General features: G+C 47.9%; 1 protein-coding gene across 1 annotated transcript in view; it reads right to left on the bottom strand.

Moving 5' to 3' along the window:
- LOC109886740 (inner nuclear membrane protein Man1) overlaps positions 1–26,448 on the bottom strand; it is a 38,972-nt gene that overhangs the window by 9,861 nt on the left and 2,663 nt on the right. Inside the window, exons 2-7 of the mRNA XM_031815412.1 lie at positions 15,165–15,205; positions 12,441–12,510; positions 7,491–7,507; positions 6,902–7,035; positions 5,922–6,067; positions 2,790–2,994 (exon numbers count right to left, since the gene is read on the bottom strand). Of these exons, the coding sequence (XP_031671272.1) occupies positions 2,790–2,994; positions 5,922–6,067; positions 6,902–7,035; positions 7,491–7,507; positions 12,441–12,510; positions 15,165–15,205 (613 nt within the window). The remainder of the gene's footprint in view (positions 1–2,789; positions 2,995–5,921; positions 6,068–6,901; positions 7,036–7,490; positions 7,508–12,440; positions 12,511–15,164; positions 15,206–26,448) is intronic.

Here is a 26,448-nt window from a genome sequence, read left to right as displayed (position 1 = left end):
TTTTACATGCTTTTCGAGAAGGACGATTTCCCTAATAATCCTGTTTCCATGGACACGTCTGAAAAATCAGGCTTCCTGATAGGAACTTCAAAATAAACGCGGAAACCAAATCAGAATTTCCGCAGCGACCGGGTTATTTTTCGGGAGAAGACTATCGGAGTTCGGACATACAAAGTCGGTCTGTGAAACCCCACTTCTGAGATGCACACGTTCAGATGTTCCCTAACTCACTCCACTCGCTCATAAGAGAGAGGCTTGTCGTCGTACCGCTGCTGACACAGATCAAATAAACCGCTGGAAAGCAGATTAAAACGTCCTAAATCATTTGAAAGATTGCTCAGAAAACCGGTAGTTATTTTATAAATCGGTGTAGGCTTACCCGGACAGATAAGGTCAAATCTTATCCTACGCCGATTACGATGAGCAGAGTTCGGTGTTTACATCACTGTTGCCACACTCGGTCTACTGCCGTAAAAATCAGTTTAACATCGAATTATTAGTGTGCACATAAACGTACTCATTGATGCATTTTGTTCACGTCTTATGGTAAACTTGGGCAAATGTATGCATTTTCTACTGAGTTCGATGCATTTAGCTGATTCCCGACTGAGTTCCATACATTTAGTTGATTCCCTACTGAGTTCAATACATTCAGTTGATTCACTACATTTAGTTGATTCCCTACCGAGTTCGATACATTTAGTTGATTCACTACTAAAGTTCAATAGATTTAGTTGATTCCCTACTGATTTCGATACATTCAGTTGATTCCCTACTGAGTTCGATACATTTAGTTGATTCCCTACTGAGTTCGATACATTTAGTTGATTCCCTACTGAGTTCGATACATTTAGTTGATTCCCTACTGAGTTCGATACATTCAGTTGATTCCCTACTGAGTTCGATACATTTAGTTGATTCCCTACTGAGTTGATACATTTAGTTGATTCCCTACTGAGTTCAATAGATTTAGTTGATTCCCTACTGAGTTCCCTACATTTAGTTGATTCCCTACTGAGTTCCCTACATTTAGTTGATTCCCTACTGAGTTGATACATTTTGTTGATTCCCTACATTTAGTTGATTCCCTACATTTAGTTGATTCCCTACATTTAGTTGATTCCCTACTGAGTTCCCTACATTTAGTTGATTCCCTACTGAGTTCAATAGATTTAGTTGATTCCCTACTGAGTTCAATAGATTTAGTTGATTCCCTACTGAGTTCGATACATTTAGTTGATTCCCTACTGAGTTCAATAGATTTAGTTGATTCCCTACTGAGTTCAATAGATTTAGTTGATTCCCTACTGAGTTCAATAGATTTAGTTGATTCCCTACTGAGTTCAATAGATTTAGTTGATTCCCTACTGAGTTCAATAGATTTAGTTGATTCCCTACTGAGTTCCATGCATTTAGTTGATTCCCTACTGAGTTCGATACATTTAGTTGATTCCCTACTGAGTTGATACATTTAGTTGATTCCCTACTGAGTTCGATACATTTAGTTGATTCCCTACTGAGTTCGATACATTTAGTTGATTCCCTACTGAGTTCCCTACATTTAGTTGATTCCCTACTGAGTTCAATAGATTTAGTTGATTCCCTACTGAGTTCGATACATTTAGTTGATTCCCTACTGAGTTCAATAGATTTAGTTGATTCCCTACTGAGTTCAATAGATTTAGTTGATTCCCTACTGAGTTCAATAGATTTAGTTGATTCCCTACTGAGTTCAATAGATTTAGTTGATTCCCTACTGAGTTCAATAGATTTAGTTGATTCCCTACTGAGTTCCATGCATTTAGTTGATTCCCTACTGAGTTCGATACATTTAGTTGATTCCCTACTGAGTTGATACATTTAGTTGATTCCCTACTGAGTTCGATACATTTAGTTGATTCCCTACTGAGTTCGATACATTTAGTTGATTCCCTACTGAGTTCAATACATTTAGTTGATTCCCTACATTTAGTTGATTCCCTACTGAGTTCAATACATTTAGTTGATTCCCTACTGAGTTCAATACATTTAGTTGATTCCCTACATTTAGTTGATTCCCTACATTTAGTTGATTCCCTACTGAGTTCAATACATTTAGTTGATTCCCTACTGAGTTCAATACATTTAGTTGATTCCCTACTGAGTTCAATACATTTAGTTGATTCCCTACTGAGTTCAATACATTTAGTTGATTCCCTACATTTAGTTGATTCCCTACTGAGTTCGATACATTTAGTTGATTCCCTACTGAGTTCCATGCATTTAGTTGATTCCCTACTGAGTTCGATACATTTAGTTGATTCCCTACATTTAGTTGATTCCCTACATTTAGTTGATTCCCTACTGAGTTCAATAGATTTAGTTGATTCCCTACTGAGTTCAATAGATTTAGTTGATTCCCTACTGAGTTCAATAGATTTAGTTGATTCCCTACTGAGTTCAATAGATTTAGTTGATTCCCTACTGAGTTCAATACATTTAGTTGATTCCCTACTGAGTTCAATACATTTAGTTGATTCCCTACTGAGTTCAATAGATTTAGTTGATTCCCTACTGAGTTCAATAGATTTAGTTGATTCCCTACTGAGTTCAATAGATTTAGTTGATTCCCTACTGAGTTCAATAGATTTTTGAATATTGTTGAATTCCATTTTAATGTCTGGATTCATTGATTCCATCCAACTTCTCCACAATGCAGATTTTATATGGCCCTGGTACTGGAACTGACCTGGGGTTGGACCAGGGAGTCTCTGACATGAGGAATGGGCAGGTAGGAGGTTAGTACTCACCTGTCCTGGGGCTGAACCAGGGAGTCTCTGACGTGAGGGATGGGCAGGTAGGGCTGGAGGTCATTGTTCTCCTGACACGACGCGTTGTGGATCCTCAGAACACCTATGATTCTCTCCACCATGTCATACATCTGCCTGGTCTCCTCTTCCTCTCTCCTCCAACGATACTTCATATAGTAGAATACACCCCACACCAGACCAATCACTAGAGAGAGAGAAGGTTAGATTAGATACTTCATATAGTAGAATACAGCCCACACCAGACCAATCACTAGAGAGAGAAGGTTAGATTAGATACTTCATATAGTAGAATACACCCCACACCAGACCAATCACTAGAGAGAGAGAGAGAGAGGAGGTTAGATTAGATACTTCATATAGTAGAATACACCTCACACCAGACCAATCACTAGAGAGAGAGAGAGAGGTTAGATTAGATACTTCATATAGTAGAATACACCCCACACCAGACCAATCACTAGAGAGAGAGAGAAGGTTAGATTAGATACTTCATATAGAATACACCTCACACCAGACCAATCACTAGAGAGAGAAGGTTAGATTAGATACTTCATATAGTAGAATACACCCCACACCAGACCAATCACTAGAGAGAGAAGGTTAGATTAGATACTTCATATAGTAGAATACACCCCACACCAGACCAATCACTAGAGAGAGAGAGAGGTTAGATTAGATACTTCATATAGTAGAATATACCCCACACCAGACCAATCACTAGAGAGAGAAGGTTAGATTAGATACTTCATATAGTAGAATACACCTCACACCAGACCAATCACTAGAGAGAGAGAGAGAGGTTAGATTAGATACTTCATATAGTAGAATACACCCCACACCAGACCAATCACTAGAGAGAGAAGGTTAGATTAGATACTTCATATAGTAGAATACACCTCACACCAGACCAATCACTAGAGAGAGAAGGTTAGATTAGATACTTCATATAGTAGAATACACCCCACACCAGACCAATCACTAGAGAGAGAGAGAAGGTTAGATTAGATACTTCATATAGAATACACCTCACACCAGACCAATCACTAGAGAGAGAAGGTTAGATTAGATACTTCATATAGTAGAATACACCCCACACCAGACCAATCACTAGAGAGAGAAGGTTAGATTAGATACTTCATATAGTAGAATACACCCCACACCAGACCAATCACTAGAGAGAGAGAGAGGTTAGATTAGATACTTCATATAGTAGAATATACCCCACACCAGACCAATCACTAGAGAGAGAAGGTTAGATTAGATACTTCATATAGTAGAATACACCTCACACCAGACCAATCACTAGAGAGAGAGAGAGAGGTTAGATTAGATACTTCATATAGTAGAATACACCCCACACCAGACCAATCACTAGAGAGAGAAGGTTAGATTAGATACTTCATATAGTAGAATACACCTCACACCAGACCAATCACTAGAGAGAGAAGGTTAGATTAGATACTTCATATAGTAGAATACACCCCACACCAGACCAATCACTAGAGAGAGAGAGAGAAGGTTAGATTAGATACTTCATATAGTAGAATACACCCCACACCAGACCAATCACTAGAGAGAGAAGGTTAGATTAGATACTTCATATAGTAGAATACACCCCACACCAGACCAATCACTAGAGAGAGAAGGTTAGATTAGATACTTCATATAGTAGAATACACCTCACACCAGACCAATCACTAGAGAGAGAGAAGGTTAGATTAGATACTTCATATAGTAGAATACACCTCACACCAGACCAATCACTAGAGAGAGAGAGAGGTTAGATTAGATACTTCATATAGTAGAATACACCTCACACCAGACCAATCACTAGAGAGAGAAGGTTAGATTAGTTACTTCATATAGTAGAATACACCTCACACCAGACCAATCACTAGAGAGAGAAGGTTAGATTAGATACTTCATATAGTAGAATACACCTCACACCAGACCAATCACTAGAGAGAGAGAGAAGGTTAGATTAGATACTTCATATAGTAGAATACACCTCACACCAGACCAATCACTAGAGAGAGAGAGAGAGAAGGTTAGATTAGATACTTCATATAGTAGAATACACCCCACACCAGACCAATCACTAGAGAGAGAAGGTTAGATTAGATACTTCATATAGTAGAATACACCCCACACCAGACCAATCACTAGAGAGAGAAGGTTAGATTAGATACTTCATATAGTAGAATACACCCCACACCAGACCAATCACTAGAGAGAGAGAAGGTTAGATTAGATACTTCATATAGTAGAATACACCCCACACCAGACCAATCACTAGAGAGAGAGAGAAGGTTAGATTAGATACTTCATATAGTAGAATACACCTCACACCAGACCAATCACTAGAGAGAGAGAGAAGGTTAGATTAGATACTTCATATAGTAGAATACACCTCACACCAGACCAATCACTAGAGAGAGAAGGTTAGATTAGATACTTCATATAGTAGAATACACCTCACACAGGAGGCCTGTTAGGATGAGCAGCACCCTGTGGATGACTGTAAAGAGGAGGCCTGTTAGGATGAGCAGCACCCTGTGGATGACTGTAAAGAGGAGAGAAGACATGTCTAACCTGTTAGGATGAGCAGCACCCTGTGGATGACTGTAAAGAGGAGGAGGCCTGTTAGGATGAGCAGCACCCTGTGGATGACTGTAAAGAGGAGAGAAGACATGTCTAACCTGTTAGGATGAGCAGCACCCTGTGGATGACTGTAAAGAGGAGAGAAGACATGTCTAACCTGTTAGGATGAGCAGCACCCTGTGGATGACTGTAAAGAGGAGAGAAGACATGTCTAACCTGTTAGGATGAGCAGCACCCTGTGGATGACTGTAAAGAGGAGAGAAGACATGTCTAACCTGTTAGGATGAGCAGCACCCTGTGGATGACTGTAAAGAGGAGAGAAGACATGTCTAACCTGTTAGGATGAGCAGCACCCTGTGGATGACTGTAAGAGGAGAGAAGACATGTCTAACCTGTTAGGATGAGCAGCACCCTGTGGATGACTGTAAAGAGGAGAGAAGACATGTCTAACTTGTTAGGATGAGCAGCACCTTGTGGATGACTGTAAAGAGGAGAGAAGACATGTCTAACCTGTTAGGATGAGCAGCACCCTGTGGATGACTGTAAAGAAGGCTCTACTGAAGCGGCAGGAGAAGGACATCTTGGGGTGGGTCGACTCCAGACGAGTCACCTCACTCACCTCCGCTACTGCCTCCTCTGGGTTATCCCCGATCAGCCTGGGAGAGGAGGAGGAGGGAGAAGGAGTGAGGGGGAAGAGGGAGAGAAGGAGTGAGGGAGAGGAGGGGGAGGAGAGGGAGAGAAGGAGTGAGGGAGAGGAGGGAAGGAGGGGGAGAGAAGGAGTGAGGGGGAAGACGGAGCGGGAGAGAAGAGAGGAGGGGGAGAGAAGGAGTGAGGGGGAGGAGGGAGAGAAGTAGTGAGGGAGAGGAGGGGGAGAGAAGGAGTGAGGGGGAGGGGGGAGAGAAGGAGTGAGGGGGGGGAGAGAAGGAGTGTGGGGGAGGGGGGAGAGAAGGAGTGAGGTGGGAGAGGGGGGGAGAAGGAGTGAGGGGGAGGAGGGAGGAGAAGGAGTGAGAGAGAAGAGGTGAGGAGGGAGAGACGAGAGCGAAAGGAAGGGGGGGGTCCATTAGTATGAGAATACATCATAGGGGTTGATAACAGGGAGGGACCACCCAATCAGAGAGGGACCACCCAAACAGAGAGGGACCACCCAAACAGGGAGGGACCACCCAAACACGGAGGGACCACCCCAAACACGGAGGGACCACCCAATCAGAGAGGGACCACCCAAACAGAGAGGGACCACCCAAACAGGGAGGGACCACCCAAACAGGGAGGGACCACCCAAACAGAGAGGGACCACCCAAACAGAGAGGGACCACCCAACAGAGAGGGACCACCCAAACAGAGAGGGACCACCCAAACAGGGAGGGACCACCCAAACAGGGAGGGACCACGTGTCCGATATGAAATGCCTGTTTCTGTTGCGTGTCCTAATGACCACGACCCGATATGCCCTCCTCTTCAGAGAATCTTAGAAGAGAGACCATGTTTACCGTATGCCAACGTCCTCCCCGGTCCGTATGATCCACTCCAGAGCGAGGAGAACCCAGTGACGATACTGTTCACTCTGCTGCAGGAGATAGTCAGAGGCTTCCTTCAGAGACAGGCTCCTGTTGGTCTGCTGCTGCTTCCGGGGCGGTACAGTCATGTTGGCCTGATGGGGACAACATTAACGTGAGCTGAAGATAAACCACTTATTATTAGACGGGAGGAGACAGACAGACGGGGGAGGAGACAGACAGACAGACGGGGGGCGGAGACAGACAGACAGACTCCTGTTGGCCTGCTGCTGCTCCGGGGCGGTACAGTCATGTTGGCCTGATGGGGACAACATTAACGTGAGCTGCAGATAAACCACTTATTATTAGACGGGCGGAGACAGACACACGGGGGGCGGAGACAGACAGACGGGGGGCGGAGACAGACAGGCGGGGGGGAGGAGACAGACAGACAGGGGGGCGGAGACAGACAGACAAAGGGGGGGCGGAGACAGAAGGGCAGACGGGCGGGAGGAGACAGAAGGGCAGACGGGGGGCGGAGACAGACAGACAGACTCCTGTTGGCCTGCTGCTGCTCCGGGGCGGTACAGTCATGTTGGCCTGATGGGGACAACATTAACGTGAGCTGCAGATAAACCACTTATTATTAGACGGGCGGAGACAGACAGACGGGCGGGAGGAGACAGACGGGCGGGAGGAGACAGACAGACGGGCGGAGACAGACAGGCAGACGGGGGGCGGAGACAGACAGACAGACAGGGATAGGAGACAGACAGACGGGTGGGAGGAGACAGACAGACAGACAGACGGGCGGGAGGAGACAGACGGGCGGGAGGAGACAGACAGACGGGCGGGCGGAGACAGACGGGCGGGCGGGAGGAGACAGACGGGCGGGCGGGAGGAGACAGACGGGCGGGGCGGGCGGGAGGAGACAGACAGGCGGGCGGGCGGGAGGAGACAGACAGGCGGGCGGAGACAGACAGGCAGGCGGAAACAGACAGGCGGACAGACATTTCAACAGTAATCCCCTGAGGTAAGATTTCAAACTATCCTTGAGCAGTTCGTGTCATTACAGCTAAAAAAAGGTGTTGGTCATCAGACAACACCCACTGAGTGGACCAAACATTAAGAACACCTTCCTAATATGGAGTTAAACCCCACCCCCTTTTCCCTCAGAACAGCCTCAATTCATCAGGGACTCTACAAGGTGTTGAAAGCGTTCCACAGGGATGCTGGCCCATGTTGACTCCAATGATTCTCATATTTGCTTCTCGAGGCGGCAGGTGGCCTAGTGGTTAGAGGCAGGTAGTCTAGTGGTTAGAGGCGGGTGGCCTAGTGGTTAGAGGCAGGTAGTCTAGCGGTTAGAGGCAGGTAGCCTAGCGGTTAGAGGCAGGTAGCCTAGCGGTTAGAGGCAGGTAGCCTAGCGGTTAGAGGCAGGTAGCCTAGCGGTTAGAGGCAGGTAGCCTAGTGGTTGGAGGCAGGTGGCCTAGTGGTTAGAGGCAGGTAGCCTAGCGGTTAGAGGCAGGTAGCCTAGCGGTTAGAGGCAGGTAGCCTAGTGGTTGGAGGCAGGTGGCCTAGTGGTTGGAGGCAGGTGGCCTAGTGGTTAGAGGCAGGTGGCCTAGTGGTTAGAGGCAGGTGGCCTAGTGGTTAGAGGCAGGTAGCCTAGTGGTTAGAGGCAGGTAGCCTAGCGGTTAGAGACAGGTATCCTAGCGGTTAGAGGCAGGTAGCCTAGTGGTTGGAGGCAGGTAGCCTAGTGGTTAGAGGCAGGTAGCCTAGTGGTTAGAGGCAGGTAGCCTAGCGGTTAGAGGCAGGTAGCCTAGCGGTTAGAGGCAGGTAGCCTAGTGGTTAGAGGCAGGGTAGCCTAGTGGTTAGAGCGTTGGACTAGTAACTGAAAGGTTGCTAGATCGAATCCCCAAGCTGACAAGGAAAAAAAAAATCTGTGGTTCTGCCCCCTGAACCCACTGTTCCTAGGCCGTCAATGAAAATAAGAATTTGTTTCTTAAACTGACTTTCCTCGTTAAATAAAGATAAAACAAAACATTTGTGTCGAGTTGGCAGGATGTCCTTTGTGTGGTGGATCATTCTTGATACACACGGGGAAAACGGTTGAGCTTGGAAAAACCCAGCAGCGTTGCAGTTCTTGACACAAACCGGGGGCCTATTCACAATCCATGTCTCAACTGTCTCAAAGCCTAAAGATCCTTCTTTAACCCCGCCTCCTCCCTTTCATCTAGAACAGATTGAAGTGGATTTAATAAGGGATCACTTTGACCTGGCCGGCCCGTCGGTCATGGAAAGCGTTTTGAACACTGTGTATACACCCTGAGGTCGGAGGTGAAAACAACACATTCTAGATAATTAAGCAGAGCACACAGCTAAGGCTGTAGGATTCAAGAGTCTCAATCAAATGTATTTATATAGCCCTTACATCAGCTGATATCTCAAAGTGCTGTACAGAAACCCAGCCTAAAACCCCAAACAGCAAGCAATGCAGGTGTAGAAGCACGTGGCTAGAAAGGCCAGAACCTAGGAAGAAACCTAGAGAGGAACCAGGCTCTGAGGGGTGGCCAGTCCTCTTCTGGCTGGTTGTATAGGTGGTGGTATAAATCAAATCAAATCAAATTTATTTATATAGCCCTTCGTACATCAGCTGATATCTCAAAGTGCTGTACAGAAACCCAGCCTAAAACCCCAAACAGCAAGCAATGCAGGTGTAGAAGCACGTGGCTAGAAAGGCCAGAACCTAGGAAGAAACCTAGAGAGGAACCAGGCTCTGAGGGGTGGCCAGTCCTCTTCTGGCTGGTTGTATAGGTGGTGGTGGCATAAATCAAATCAAATCAAATGTATTTATATAGCCCTTCGTACATCAGCTGATATCTCAAAGTGCTGTACAGAAACCCAGCCTAAAACCCCCAAACAGCAAGCAATGCAGTTGTAGAAGCACGTGGCTAGAAAGGCCAGAACCTAGGAAGAAACCTAGAGAGGAACCAGGCTCTGAGGGGTGGCCAGTCCTCTTCTGGCTGGTTGTATAGGTGGTGGCATAAATCAAATCAAATCAAATGTATTTATATAGCCCTTCGTACATCAGCTGATATCTCAAAGTGCTGTACAGAAACCCAGCCTAAAACCCCCAAACAGCAAGCAATGCAGGTGTAGAAGCACGGTGGCTAGGAAAAACTCCCTAGAAAGGCCAAAACCTATGTAGAAACCTAGAGAGGAACCAGGCTGTGGGGTGGCCTGTCCTCTTCTGGCTGTACCATGTGGAGATTATAAACCTAGAGAGGAACCAGGCTCTGAGAGGAGGCCAGTCCCCTTCTGGCTGTGCTGGGTGGAGATTATAAACCTAGAGAGGAACCAGGCTCTGAGAGGAGGCCAGTCCCCTTCTGGCTGTGCCAGGTGGAGATTATAAACCTAGAGAGAGGAACCAGGCTCTGAGGGGAGGCCAGTCCCCTTCTGGCTGTGCCAGGTGGAGATTATAAACCTAGAGAGAGGAACCAGGCTCTGAGGGGTGGCCAGTCCTCTTCTGGCTGTACCAGGTGGAGATTATAAACCTAGAGAGAGGAACCAGGCTCTGAGAGGAGGCCAGTCCCCTTCTGGCTGTGCCAGGTGGAGATTATAAACCTAGAGAGAGGAACCAGGCTCTGAGGGGTGGCCAGTCCTCTTCTGGCTGTACCAGGTGGAGATTATAAACCTAGAGAGGAACCAGGCTCTGAGGGGTGGCCTGTCCCCTTCTGGCTGTACCAGGTAGAGATTATAAACCTAGAGAGGAACCAGGCTCTGAGAGGAGGCCAGTCCCCTTCTAGCTGTACCAGGTGGAGATTATAAACCTAGAGAGAGGAACCAGGCTCTGAGAGGAGGCCAGTCCTCTTCTGTACCAGGTGGAGATTATAAACCTAGAGAGGAACCAGGCTCTGAGAGGAGGCCAGTCCTCTTCTGGCTGTACCAGGTGGAGATTATAAACCTAGAGAGGAACCAGGCTCTGAGAGGAGGCCAGTCCCCTTCTAGCTGTACCAGGTGGATATTATAAACCTAGAGAGGAACCAGGCTCTGAGAGGAAGCCAGTCCCCTTCTAGCTGTACCAGGTGGAGATTATAAACCTAGAGAGAGGAACCAGGCTCTGAGGGGTGGCCAGTCCCCTTCTAGCTGTACCAGGTGGATATTATAAACCTAGAGAGGAACCAGGCTCTGAGAGGAAGCCAGTCCCCTTCTAGCTGTACCAGGTGGAGATTATAAACCTAGAGAGAGGAACCAGGCTCTGAGAGGAGGCCAGTCCTCTTCTGGCTGTACCAGGTGGAGATTATAAACCTAGAGAGGAACCAGGCTCTGAGGGGTGGCCAGTCCCCTTCTAGCTGTACCAGGTGGAGATTATAAACCTAGAGAGAGGAACCAGGCTCTGAGAGGAGGCCAGTCCCCTTCTAGCTGTACCAGGTGGAGATTATAAACCTAGAGAGAGGAACCAGGCTCTGAGAGGAAGCCAGTCCTCTTCTGGCTGTACCAGGTGGAGATTATAAACCTAGAGAGGAACCAGGCTCTGAGAGGAGGCCAGTCCTCTTCTGTACCAGGTGGAGATTATAAACCTAGAGAGGAACCAGGCTCTGAGAGGAGGCCAGTCCTCTTCTGGCTGTACCAGGTGGAGATTATAAACCTAGAGAGGAACCAGGCTCTGAGGGGAGGCCAGTCCTCTTCTGGCTGTACCAGGTGGAGATTATAAACCTAGAGAGGAACCAGGCTCTGAGGGGTGGCCAGTCCCCTTCTAGCTGTACCAGGTGGATATTATAAACCTAGAGAGAGGAACCAGGCTCTGAGAGGAAGCCAGTCCCCTTCTAGCTGTACCAGGTGGATATTATAAACCTAGAGAGAGGAACCAGGCTCTGAGGGGTGGCCAGTCCTCTTCTGGCTGTACCAGGTGGAGATTATAAACCTAGAGAGGAACCAGGCTCTGAGAGGAGGCCAGTCCCCTTCTAGCTGTACCAGGTGGAGATTATAAACCTAGAGAGGAACCAGGCTCTGAGAGGAAGCCAGTCCTCTTCTGGCTGTACCAGGTGGAGATTATAAACCTAGAGAGGAACCAGGCTCTGAGAGGAGGCCAGTCCTCTTCTGGCTGTACCAGGTGGAGATTATAAACCTAGAGAGGAACCAGGCTCTGAGAGGAGGCCAGTCCCTTTCTAGCTGTACCAGGTGGAGATTATAAACCTAGAGAGGAACCAGGCTCTGAGGGGTGGCCAGTCCTCTTCTGGCTGTGCCAGGTGGAGATTATAAACCTAGAGAGAGGAACCAGGCTCTGAGGGGTGGCCAGTCCCCTTCTGGCTGTACCAGGTGGAGATTATAAACCTAGAGAGGAACCAGGCTCTGAGAGGAGGCCAGTCCCCTTCTAGCTGTACCAGGTGGAGATTATAAACCTAGAGAGAGGAACCAGGCTCTGAGAGGAAGCCAGTCCTCTTCTGGCTGTACCAGGTGGAGATTAAAAACCTAGACAGAGGAACCAGGCTCTGAGAGGAGGCCAGTCCTCTTCAGATCCTTTCTTAAAACATACCAGCAATATGAGCCAGGTGGTCGTGAAGGTTGAGGAGGAGTTTCAGAATGGTGTCCTTCTCCGTCTTGTCCTGAAATCCAGAAAATATCAAGTCAATATTTTAGTTTCAGACGTCTGTCAATACAACATGTAGAGCTAAAATGCATATTTAATTAATTAATGTAATTAATTTAAATGTAACACAGATAATTAAATGTTCTCCAGGTAAATGCTCATGTGTGGCAGAATAAAATATATTGTTTCATGTAGACTACTATATATAATCTATACATCTTTCAGTCCTTTACGTTACAATATAATCCCAGCCCCTCGTAGGAGGGCCTGTTGTCTTTTGGTAGGCCGTCATTATAAATAAGAATGTATTCTTAACTGACTTGTCTAGTTAAATAAAAGGTTAAATTAAATACAAATAAACAATATCACTGTATTTGCTAGTAGGGCCTCAAACAAACGTTTTGGTCAACCATATACATATCTAACAGCAACTCAGATTTTCCGCCAAAATTACACCAAAAAACCCCAGGTAAGCTTTAAAGTTAATTAAAAAATATATATATTACTAATCAGACTGTTGCTTAATTTCATGAAATATTTTGTGACTTTACTAAAATATGTAAATATGTAACCGGACCCTTTTTAAAGGGTGGGAGGTTACCGCGGTAACCTCGTGTTATGTTTGTTACCAGGGAGACAGAGAGTCAGACGAGCAGCCGCCGTCACCTTGTCTTGAAACTCAAAACGTAGAAGGAAAAAAAAAAAAACCTAAGCTTGTGAACAAGACAAAAATGTAAAAACAGACAAGAAATACGAGAACAAAAGTCTGACTTTTAAGTAAGACTTTAATTTTCAAGTCAATTTGACCCGAGTGCTACTGCAGCTTTATTTACCAATAAAATGACATATTTGACTATTTCTATTGTTTGCACTGTGAAGTCCTGACCCACCTGCCAACATGGCCGGTGGAAGAGACGTCTTCTTCCCCGCCAACGCCAAAACCTAATCGATAATGTCTCTCCGCAGAACGCAGTAACTACACGACGCACCCCACTACGCCTCACTTATTAAAACGCTGTTGCCCACTGCCATTGAGGCTACTATAGCTCCCCCTCTGGCCCACACTCCAGCACAGCAGGTGGCGCTAATGCACCAACATTAGATGCCAACCACCGAAAAAAAACAGAATAAAAAAACACAGAAGGAGGCTGCTAACGAGCTAGGCTAGGGGGACACGGGTAACACAGGGTCCTTCGACCCCAGCCAGCAGAGCACCGCTTTCCCACAGTTCTGTTTACTTTTATGGGTTGGAAAGCATCTTTTTTTTGCAGGTGCCTGGTAACAGTTGAACAAGATGAAGGAATAAGGAAACTGCTCTTGATAATATCACTGATCTTTAATAAGCTTTACGTATGAGCTGTGTGCGGTTTCCTTCAACTTTAACGGGTTGGGGAGTCGCTAGCTAGTGTCGCCAGCCCGACTCCTTAACGGGTTGGGGAGTCGCTAGCTAGTGTCGCCAGCCCGACTCCTTAACGGGTTGGGAAGTCGCTAGCTAGTGTCGCCAGCCCGACTCCTTAACGGGTTGGGAAGTCGCTAGCTAGTGTCGCCAGCCCGACTCCTTAACGGGTTGGGAAGTCGCTAGCTAGTGTCGCCAGCACCAACTCTTTAACGGGTTGGGGAGTCGCTAGCTAGTGTCGCCAGCCCAACTCCTTAATGGGTTGGGAAGTCGCTAGCTAGTGTCGCCAGCACCAACTCTTTAACGGGTTGGGAAGTCGCTAGCTAGTGTCGCCAGCCCAACTCTTTAATGGGTTGGGAAGTCGATAGCTAGTGTCGCCAGCACCAACTCTTTAACGGGTTGGGGAGTCGCTAGCTAGTGTCGCCAGCCCAACTCCTTAATGGGTTGGGAAGTCGCTAGCTAGTGTCGCCAGCACCAACTCTTTAACGGGTTGGGAAGTCGCTAGCTAGTGTCGCCAGCCCAACTCTTTAATGGGTTGGGAAGTCGATAGCTAGTGTCGCCAGCACCAACTCTTTAACGGGTTGGGAAGTCGCTAGCTAGTGTCGCCAGCCCAACTCTTTAATGGGTTGGGAAGTCGCTAGCTAGTGTCGCCAGCCCGACTCTTGCGTGGCCCTACCGGGTAGTGATTACCCTCGTCGTAATGTTAAAATAACTGGGGGGAAAGCAGTGCTCCCGCAGGCAGGGGAGAAGGACAGTGTGTGCCAGTGTCCTAGCTAGCTAGCAGCCTCAATGTCAGTGGGCGCGGCATGTAGTGGGAGGGAGAGCCGTGTAGTGGGAGGGGGACCGTGTAGTGGGAGGCCGTGTAGTGGGAGGGGGTGGACCGTGTAGTGGGAGGGGGGGGACCGTGTAGTGGGAGGCTGTGTAGTGGGAGGGGGGGACCGTGTAGTGGGAGGCCATGTAGTGGGAGGGGGGGATCGTGTAGTGGGAGGCCGTGTAGTGGGAGGGGGGACCGTGTAGTGGGAGGCCGTGTAGTGGGGGGGGGGCAGTGTAGTGGGGGAGGGGGGGGACCGTGTAGTGGGAGGCCGTGTAGTGGGAGGGGGGGACCGTGTAGTGGGAGGGGGGGGGGCCATGTAGTGCCGTGTAGTGCACAGTTTTGTAAGGGCCCAGAATGCAGTGGGCGGTCTGCAGATGTTCATGTTCGGTCCTGATTGCTAGACTGCGACACAAACTTCGGTCTTTAGACTAGGGCCAAAATTATAAGAAAATATACTTACATAAGAACTGTCAAACTCGCTGCCAAACGGGTGGTTCTTAACTGAGGAAAGAACAAAAATACAGACATTATCACCCAACCACGCCCCTTTCACCCAACCACGCCCCTTTCATCCAACCACGCCCCTTTCATCCAACCACAGGGGACAATAATGACAGAAAGTAAACGTTAACCTGGCGTCGTTAACCTGGCGCCGTTAACCTGGCGCCGTTAACCTGGCGCCGTTAACCTGGCGCCGTTAACCTGGCGCCGTTAACCTGGCGCCGTTAACCTGGCGCCGTTAACCTGGCGCCGTTAACCTGGCGCCGTTAACCTGGCGCCGTTAACCTGGCGCCGTTAACCTGGCGCCGTTAACCTGGCGTCGTTAACCTGGCGTCGTTAACCTGGCGTCGTTAACCTGGCGTCGTTAACCTAGCGTCGTTAACCTAGCGTAGTTAACCTAGCGTAGTTAACCTAGCGTAGGCCGTCATTGTAAATAAGAATTTGTTCTTAACTGGCTTGCCTAGTTAAATTAAGGTTAAATAAAAAATAAAGAGTGAGGGTTGAGGAGAGAGAGAGAAGCAGACGGTCACAGTGAGGGTTGAGGAGAGAGAGAAGAGCAGACATCACAGTGAGGGTTGAGGAGAGAGAAGAGCAGACATCACAGTGAGGGTTGAGGAGAGAGAAGAGCAGACGGTCACAGTGAGGGTTGAGGAGAGAGAAGAGCAGACATCACAGTGAGGGTTGAGGAGAGAGAGAAGAGCGGACGGTCACAGTGAGGGTTGAGGAGAGAGAAGAGCAGACATCACAGTGAGGGTTGAGGAGAGAGAGAAGAGCGAAGAGCAGACGGTCACAGTGAGGGTTAAGGAGAGAGAGAAGAGCAGACATCACAGTGAGGGTTGAGGAGAGAGAAGAGCAGACGGTCACAGTGAGGGTTAAGGAGAGAGAGAAGAGCAGACATCACAGTGAGGGTTGAGGAGAGAGAGAAGAGCAGACATCACAGTGAGGGTTGAGGAGAGAGAGAAGAGCAGACGATCACAGTGAGAATTGAGGAGAGAGCAGAGCAGACATCACAGTGAGAATTGAGGAGAGAGAAGAGCAGACATCACAGTGAGGGTTGAGGAGAGAGAGAGAAGCAGACATCACAGTGAGGGTTGAGGAGAGAGAGAGAAGCAGACATCACAGTGAGGGTTGAGGAGAGAGAGAGAAGCAGACATCACAGTGAGGGTTGAGGAGAGAGCAGAGCAGACATCACAGTGAGGGTTGAGGAGAGAGCAGAGCAGACATCACAGTGAGGGTTGAGGAGAGAGAGAGAAGCAGACATCACAGTGAGGGTTGAGGAGAGAGAGAGAAGCAGACATCACAGTGAGGGTTGAGGAGAGAGAGAGAAGCAGACATCACAGTGAGAATTGAGGAGAGAGCAGAGCAGACATCACAGTGAGGGTTGAGGAGAGAGAGAAGAGCAGACATCACAGTGAGGGTTGAGGAGAGAGTGAAGAGCAGACATCACAGTGAGGGTTGAGGAGAGAGGAGAGCAGACATCACAGTGAGGGTTGAGGAGAGAGAGAAGAGCAGACGATCAACAGCGAGGGTTGAGGAGAGAGAAGAGCAGACGTCACAGTGAGGGTTGAGGAGAGAGAGGTGAGGGTTGAGGAGAGAGAAGAGCAGACATCACAGTGAGGGTTGAGGAGAGAGAGAAGCAGACATCACAGTGAGGGTCGAGGAGAGAGAAGAGCAGACATCACAGTGAGGGTTGAGGAGAGAGCAGACATCACAGTGAAGGTTGAGGAGAGAGAGAAGCAGACATCACAGTGAGGGTCGAGGAGAGAGAAGAGCAGACATCACAGTGAGGGTTGAGGAGAGAGAAGACATCACAGTGAAGGTTGAGGAGGGAGCAGACATCACAGTGAGGGTTGAGGAGAGAGCAGACATCACAGTGAGGGTTGAGGAGGGAGCAGACGGTTGTGTCACACGTGAGTCACTGTCTGAACACGAGACTGGATGCAGACCAACATTAGCAGGGCTGTGGTGAGCTAGTGAGTGTGAGCATTGCACACACACACACACACACACACACACACACACACACACACACACACACACACACACACACACACACACACACACACACACATATTATTATCTTAAAGCATTCATTAAAGTAGTGGGTGTTACATTAACACATTAACAACGCTACAGACGCTAGCCAATGGGGTCTGTCCATAACGGCCCTCTATTCCCTACGTAGTGCACTACTTGGAGAACAGAGCCCTGTATATGACTCATACCAAATTCATATGATTCATGCATGAGTTCGACCCATTTAATTTCAAATGGGGTCAACTGAGAGCTCTGGGCGTCTGCAGTTCAAACAGCATTGTTTTATATATATATTTACTTGGCAGTGCCCTTCACTCTGTGGATGATTTGCATGATTTACAATACAGTCATCAGCCGACTACCAGCAGCAGCCTGATCCGGTCTGCTGAAGTGAAGAGCTTCTATTTATCAGCCTAGCTAGTGTCTAATCCAACAGGGACAGGAGCTGGAGGAACCTAGCTAGTGTCTAATCCAACAGGGACAGAGGGAGTTGGAGGAACCTAGCTAGTGTCTAATCCAACAGGGACAGAGGGAGTTGGAGGAACCTAGCTAGTGTCTAATCCAACAGGGACAGAGGGAGTTGGAGGAACCTAGCTAGTGTCTAATCCAACAGGGACAGGAGCTGGAGGAACCTAGCTAGTGTCTAATCCAACAGGGACAGAGGGAGTTGGAGGAACCTAGCTAGTGTCTAATCCAACAGGGACAGGAACTGGAGCAACCTAGCTAGTGTCTAATCCAACAGGGACAGGAGCTGGAGGAACCTAGCTAGTGTCTAATCCAACAGGGACAGGAGCTGGAGGAACCTAGCTAGTGTCTAATCCAACAGGGACAGGAGCTGGAGGAACCTAGCTAGTGTCTAATCCAACAGGGACAGGAGCTGGAGGAACCTAGCTAGTGTCTAATCCAACAGGGACAGGAACTGGAGGAACCTAGCTAGTGTCTAATCCAACAGGGACAGGAGCTGGAACAACCTAGCTAGTGTCTAATCCAACAGGGACAGGAGCTGGAGGAACCTAGCTAGTGTCTAATCCAACAGGGACAGGAGCTGGAGGAACCTAGCTAGTGTCTAATCCAACAGGGACAGGAACTGGAGGAACCTAGCTAGTGTCTAATCCAACAGGGACAGGAGCTGGAGGAACCTAGCTAGTGTCTAATCCAACAGGAACAGGAGCTGGAGGAACCTAGCTAGTGTCTCATCCAACAGGGACAGGAGCTGGAGGAACCTAGCTAGTGTCTAATCCAACAGGAACAGGAGCTGGAGGAACCTAGCTAGTGTCTCATCCAACAGGGACAGGAGCTGGAGGAACCTAGCTAGTGTCTAATCCAACAGGGACAGGAGCTGGAGGAACCTAGCTAGTGTCTAATCCAACAGGGACAGGAACTGGAGGAACCTAGCTAGTGTCTAATCCAACAGGGACAGGAGCTGGAGGAACCTAGCTAGTGTCTCATCCAACAGGGACAGGAGCTGGAGGAACCTAGCTAGTGTCTAATCCAACAGGGACAGGAGCTGGAGGAACCTAGCTAGTGTCTCATCCAACAGGAGCTGGAGGAACCTAGCTAGTGTCTAATCCAACAGGACCAGAGGGAGCTGGAGGAACCTAGCTAGTGTCTCATCCAACAGGGACAGGAACTGGAGGAACCTAGCTAGTGTCTCATCCAACAGGGACAGGAGCTGGAGGAACCTAGCTAGTGTCTCATCCAACAGGGACAGGAGCTGGAGGAACCTAGCTAGTGTCTCATCCAACAGGGACAGGAACTGGAACAACCTAGCTAGTGTCTAATCCAACAGGACCAGAGGGAGCTGGAGGAACCTAGCTAGTGTCTCATCCAACAGGGACAGGAACTGGAGGAACCTAGCTAGTGTCTCATCCAACAGGGACAGGAGCTGGAGGAACCTAGCTAGTGTCTCATCCAACAGGGACAGGAGCTGGAGGAACCTAGCTAGTGTCTCATCCAACAGGGACAGGAACTGGAACAACCTAGCTAGTGTCTAATCCAACAGGGACAGGAGCTGGAGGAACCTAGCTAGTGTCTAATCCAACAGGGACAGGAGCTGGAGGAACCTAGCTAGTGTCTCATCCAACAGGGACAGGAGCTGGAGGAACCTAGCTAGTGTCTCATCCAACAGGGACAGGAACTGGAGCAACCTAGCTAGTGTCTAATCCAACAGGGACAGGAGCTGGAACAACCTAGCTAGTGTCTAATCCAACAGGGACAGGAGCTGGAGGAACCTAGCTAGTGTCTAATCCAACAGGGACAGGAGCTGGAGGAACCTAGCTAGTGTCTAATCCAACAGGGACAGGAACTGGAGGAACCTAGCTAGTGTCTAATCCAACAGGGACAGGAGCTGGAGGAACCTAGCTAGTGTCTAATCCAACAGGAACAGGAGCTGGAGGAACCTAGCTAGTGTCTCATCCAACAGGGACAGGAGCTAGAGGAACCTAGCTAGTGTCTAATCCAACAGGGACAGGAGCTGGAGGAACCTAGCTAGTGTCTCATCCAACAGGACCAGAGGGAGCTGGAACAACCTAGCTAGTGTCTAATCCAACAGGACCAGAGGGAGCTGGAGGAACCTAGCTAGTGTCTAATCCAACAGGACCAGAGGGAGCTGGAACAACCTAGCTAGTGTCTAATCCAACAGGACCAGAGGGAGCTGGAACAACCTAGCTAGTGTCTAATCCAACAGGACCAGAGGGAGCTGGAGGAACCTAGCTAGTGTCTCATCCAACAGGGACAGGAGCTGGAGGAACCTAGCTAGTGTCTAATCCAACAGGGACAGGAACTGGAGGAACCTAGCTAGTGTCTAATCCAACAGGGACAGGAGCTGGAGGAACCTAGCTAGTGTCTAATCCAACAGGGACAGGAGCTGGAGGAACCTAGCTAGTGTCTAATCCAACAGGGACAGGAACTGGAGGAACCTAGCTAGTGTCTAATCCAACAGGGACAGGAGCTGGAGGAACCTAGCTAGTGTCTCATCCAACAGGAACAGGAGCTGGAGGAACCTAGCTAGTGTCTCATCCAACAGGGACAGGAGCTGGAGGAACCTAGCTAGTGTCTAATCCAACAGGGACAGGAGCTGGAGGAACCTAGCTAGTGTCTAATCCAACAGGGACAGGAGCTGGAGGAACCTAGCTAGTGTCTAATCCAACAGGACCAGAGGGAGCTGGAGGAACCTAGCTAGTGTCTCATCCAACAGGGACAGGAGCTGGAGGAACCTAGCTAGTGTCTAATCCAACAGGGACAGGAGCTGGAGGAACCTAGCTAGTGTCTCATCCAACAGGGACAGGAGCTGGAGGAACCTAGCTAGTGTCTAATCCAACAGGGACAGGAGCTGGAGGAACCTAGCTAGTGTCTAATCCAACAGGGACAGGAGCTGGAGGAACCTAGCTAGTGTCTAATCCAACAGGAACAGAGGGAGCTGGAGGAACCTAGCTAGTGTCTAATCCAACAGGGACAGGAGCTGGAGGAACCTAGCTAGTGTCTAATCCAACAGGGACAGGAGCTGGAGGAACCTAGCTAGTGTCTAATCCAACAGGGACAGGAGCTGGAGGAACCTAGCTAGTGTCTAATCCAACAGGGACAGGAGCTGGAGGAACCTAGCTAGTGTCTAATCCAACAGGGACAGGAACTGGAGGAACCTAGCTAGTGTCTAATCCAACAGGGACAGGAGCTGGAGGAACCTAGCTAGTGTCTAATCCAACAGGGACAGGAGCTGGAGGAACCTAGCTAGTGTCTAATCCAACAGGGACAGGAGCTGGAGGAACCTAGCTAGTGTCTAATCCAACAGGAACAGAGGGAGCTGGAGGAACCTAGCTAGTGTCTCATCCAACAGGACCAGAGGGAGCTGGAGGAACCTAGCTAGTGTCTAATCCAACAGGGACAGGAGCTGGAGGAACCTAGCTAGTGTCTAATCCAACAGGAGCTGGAGGAACCTAGCTAGTGTCTAATCCAACAGGGACAGGAGCTGGAACAACCTAGCTAGTGTCTAATCCAACAGGGACAGGAGCTGGAGGAACCTAGCTAGTGTCTCATCCAACAGGGACAGGAGCTGGAACAACCTAGCTAGTGTCTAATCCAACAGGACCAGAGGGAGCTGGAGCAACCTAGCTAGTGTCTAATCCAACAGGGACAGGAGCTGGAGGAACCTAGCTAGTGTCTCATCCAACAGGGACAGGAGCTGGAGGAACCTAGCTAGTGTCTCATCCAACAGGGACAGGAACTGGAGGAACCTAGCTAGTGTCTAATCCAACAGGGACAGGAGCTGGAGGAACCTAGCTAGTGTCTAATCCAACAGGGACAGGAGCTGGAGGAACCTAGCTAGTGTCTAATCCAACAGGAACAGGAACTGGAGGAACCTAGCTAGTGTCTAATCCAACAGGGACAGGAGCTGGAGGAACCTAGCTAGTGTCTAATCCAACAGGGACAGGAGCTGGAGCAACCTAGCTAGTGTCTAATCCAACAGGGACAGGAGCTGGAGCAACCTAGCTAGTGTCTAATCCAACAGGGACAGGAACTGGAGGAACCTAGCTAGTGTCTAATCCAACAGGGACAGGAGCTGGAGGAACCTAGCTAGTGTCTAATCCAACAGGGACAGGAGCTGGAGGAACCTAGCTAGTGTCTAATCCAACAGGGACAGGAGCTGGAGGAACCTAGCTAGTGTCTAATCCAACAGGGACAGGAGCTGGAGGAACCTAGCTAGTGTCTAATCCAACAGGGACAGGAGCTGGAGCAACCTAGCTAGTGTCTAATCCAACAGGGACAGGAGCTGGAGCAACCTAGCTAGTGTCTAATCCAACAGGAACAGGAGCTGGAACAACCTAGCTAGTGTCTAATCCAACAGGGACAGGAGCTGGAGGAACCTAGCTAGTGTCTACCGCATGCTGCACCTACTAACAGAGCAGTAAGTGTGGTTGGGGTGTGTGTGTCCTAGACAGGGGAAATCACTGGTCACTCTGTACTTCCTGCTCTGCTCCTCATCTGCATCTCAAATGTACATTTTACAAACATTTGAGTCATTTAACAGACACTCTTATCCAGAGAGACTTACAGTAGTGAGTCATTTAGCAGACGCTCTTATCCAGAGAGACTTACAGTAGTGAGTCATTTAGCAGACGCTCGTATCCAGAGAGACTTACAGTAGTGAGTCATTTAACAGACGCTCTTATCCAGAGAGACTTACAGTCGTGAGTCATTTAGCTGACTCTCTTATCCAGAGAGACTTACAGGAGTGAGTCATTTAGCAGACGCTCGTATCCAGAGAGACTTACAGTAGTGAGTCATTTAGCTGATTCTCTTATCCAGAGAGACTTACAGTAGGGAGTCATTTAACTGATTCTCTTATCCAGAGAGACTTACAGGAGCGATTCGGGTTAAGTGACTTGCTCAAGGGCACCGACAGATTTTTCCACCTAGTTGGCTTGGGGATTCGAACCAGCGACCTTTCGCTTACTGGCCCAATGCTCTTAACCGCTAGGCTACCTGCCGCTGGCACCCGATTCCCTATGTTAGACCAGGGCACGTAGGGAATAGTGTGACATTTGGAAGCAATCCCAGCTCCCTGCTCTGGCCTGCCCCAGTCTCCCCTCCCCCCGGCCTGCCCCAGTCTCCTCTCCCCCCCGGCCTGCCCCAGTCTCCTCTCCCCCCCGGCCTGCCCCAGTCTCCTCTCCCCCCCGGCCTGCCCCAGTCTCCTCTCCCCCCCGGCCTGCCCCAGTCTCCTCTCCCCCCCGGCCTGCCCCAGTCTCCTCTCCCCCCCGGCCTGCCCCAGTCTCCTCTCCCCCCCGGCCTGCCCCAGTCTCCTCTCCCCCCCGGCCTGCCCCAGTCTCCTCTCCCCCCCGGCCTGCCCCAGTCTCCTCTCCCCCCCGGCCTGCCCCAGTCTCCTCTCCCCCCCGGCCTGCCCCAGTCTCCTCTCCCCCCCAGCCTACCCCAGTCTCCTCTCCCCCCCGGCCTGCCCCAGTCTCCTCTCCCCCCGGCCTGCCCCAGTCTCTGCTGTGACGTAACACCACCACTCTGTCTCAGACACCGCGCCCCAGTCTCCTCTCCCCCCCGGCCGGCCCCAGTCTCCTCTCCCCCCCGGCCTGCCCCAGTCTCCTCTCCCCCCCGGCCTGCCCCAGTCTCCTCTCCCCCCCGGCCTGCCCCAGTCTCCTCTCCCCCCCAGCCTGCCCCAGTCTCTGCTGTGACGTAACACCACCACTCTGTCTCAGACACCGCCCATTATTCAACACTCACTTGCCCTCCCCACATGAAATGCTTCCTATACAGAGAGCTGGTAGTGAACGGTTTCATTATAATGAATGAAAACCTGTAGGCACGACTTTGTCTAAAATACACAATGGTTGGGGGTACATATATATGCATGTACTGAGAAACTAACTGCACTGTAAAATGCTGCTGAATGGGATCATTGAATATTTCATGTGTTTTGTGGCTTTGACAGCACTCACTGGTGCAGTTGTGAGGTAGCATAAGAGTGTAGCTGCAGTGTCCAGACAGGCATAGGCATCTTCCACTGCTGATTTGGCTAATGCTAGTCATTTGCTTAGGTCTATAGGTTTAAATAGCTCACAGTAAATACTACAGTATCTGTATTAAAAAGGCTTTAATCGAGTCATTTCTATGAGCATACTCTGAAACACACACAGTGGGGTTGAACGGGCTAGTGGGGGCCGATCGTTCGCTACGGAAGCCAACGGATGGAGGTAGCCGTCTATGCTGACATGCTAAAATGTCTGCTGTGCCCTCCACAAAGAAGAAGTGTCCCTCTATGTAGAATGATGATGTAGGACTTCCTGTCTCTGAAGGTGTGAATGGGGGGGGGGGCGACGACACAACAACTGCTAAACCCGCTTCTTTACACACCAAACGAGTCCTGTGAAATCATTGTTTTTTTTTTAGGCATAAACATTTAGGTTCCCTGCAGCGATTTTCTGCTAAGAGGCAAATAACTGATTTTGATGTCAGACAACGAGTGACTCTGTGCAGAACACACAAAAAAAACACATCATGTACTGTAGTGTTAACTATGGGAAATCATTTCTGGGGTGTACATGTTTTACATATCTTCTTACTGTCTCCTCGCTGAATTAAAAAATGTATCAATTTCTAAATATGTGACTAGCAATTAAAAACTTCTGTTAGATTGTTTTCACATTACAATGTCCATTGCACAAGGTGAAAAAAAGTCTGGCCATCCTATGTGTTAAGCAGTATCTAGACAGTCAGTCACTAATAATCGCTATCTAGACAGTCAGTCACTAATAATCCTATGTGTAAAAGCAGTATCTAGACAGTCAGTCACTAATAATCGCTATCTAGACAGTCAGTCACTAATAATCCTGTATAAAGCAGTATCTAGACAGTCAGTCACTAATAATCCTGTATAAAGCAGTATCTAGACAGTCAGTCACTAATAATCCTATGCGTTAAGCAGTATCTAGACAGTCAGTCACTAATAATCCTATGTGTTAAGCAGTATCTAGACAGTCAGTCACTAATAATCCTGTATAAAGCAGTATCTAGACAGTCAGTCACTAATAATCCTGTATAAAGCAGTATCTAGACAGTCAGTCACTAATAATCCTGTATAAAGCAGTATCTAGACAGTCAGTCACTAATAATCCTGTATAAAGCAGTATCTAGACAGTCAGTCACTAATAATCCTGTATAAAGCAGTATCTAGACAGTCAGTCACTAATAATCCTGTATAAAGCAGTATCTAGACAGTCAGTCACTAATAATCCTATGTGTTAAGCAGTATCTAGACAGTCAGTCACTAATAATCCTGTATAAAGCAGTATCTAGACAGTCAGTCACTAATAATCCTGTATAAAGCAGTATCTAGACAGTCAGTCACTAATAATCCTGTATAAAGCAGTATCTAGACAGTCAGTCACTAATAATCCTGTATAAAGCAGTATCTACACAGTCAGTCACTAATAATCCTGTATAAAGCAGTATCTACACAGTCAGTCACTAATAATCCTGTATAAAGCAGTATCTAGACAGTCAGTCACTAATAATCCTGTATAAAGCAGTATCTAGACAGTCAGTCACTAATAATCCTGTATAAAGCAGTATCTAGACAGTCAGTCACTAATAATCCTGTATAAAGCAGTATCTAGACAGTCAGTCACTAATAATCCTGTATAAAGCAGTATCTAGACAGTCAGTCACTAATACTCCTATGTGTAAAGCAGTATCTAGACAGTCAGTCACTAATAATCCTGTTTAAAGCAGTATCTAGACAGTCAGTCACTAATAATCCTGTATAAAGCAGTATCTAGACAGTCAGTCACTAATAATCCTATGTGTTAAGCAGTATCTAGACAGTCAGTCACTAATAATCCTGTATAAAGCAGTATCTAGACAGTCAGTCACTAATAATCCTGTATAAAGCAGTATCTAGACAGTCAGTCACTAATAATCCTATGTGTTAAGCAGTATCTAGACAGTCAGTCACTAATAATCCTATGTGTTAAGCAGTATCTAGACAGTCAGTCACTAATAATCCTGTATAAAGCAGTATCTAGACAGTCAGTCACTAATAATCCTATGCGTTAAGCAGTATCTAGACAGTCAGTCACTAATAATCCTATGTGTTAAGCAGTATCTAGACAGTCAGTCACTAATAATCCTGTATAAAGCAGTATCTAGACAGTCAGTCACTAATAATCCTGTATAAAGCAGTATCTAGACAGTCAGTCACTAATAATCCTGTATAAAGCAGTATCTAGACAGTCAGTCACTAATAATCCTGTATAAAGCAGTATCTAGACAGTCAGTCACTAATAATCCTGTATAAAGCAGTATCTAGACAGTCAGTCACTAATAATCCTGTATAAAGCAGTATCTAGACAGTCAGTCACTAATAATCCTATGTGTTAAGCAGTATCTAGACAGTCAGTCACTAATAATCCTGTATAAAGCAGTATCTAGACAGTCAGTCACTAATAATCCCGTATAAAGCAGTATCTAGACAGTCAGTCACTAATAATCCTGTATAAAGCAGTATCTAGACAGTCAGTCACTAATAATCCTGTATAAAGCAGTATCTACACAGTCAGTCACTAATAATCCTGTATAAAGCAGTATCTACACAGTCAGTCACTAATAATCCTGTATAAAGCAGTATCTAGACAGTCAGTCACTAATAATCCTGTATAAAGCAGTATCTAGACAGTCAGTCACTAATAATCCTGTATAAAGCAGTA

The sequence above is a fragment of the Oncorhynchus kisutch genome, unplaced genomic scaffold, assembly GCF_002021735.2.
Source record: "Oncorhynchus kisutch isolate 150728-3 unplaced genomic scaffold, Okis_V2 Okis09a-Okis19a_hom, whole genome shotgun sequence".
NCBI classification, from domain to species: Eukaryota; Metazoa; Chordata; class Actinopteri; order Salmoniformes; family Salmonidae; genus Oncorhynchus; species Oncorhynchus kisutch.
The sequence above is the reverse complement of the archived record's forward strand: the minus strand, read 5'-3'. Positions and strand labels throughout refer to the sequence as shown.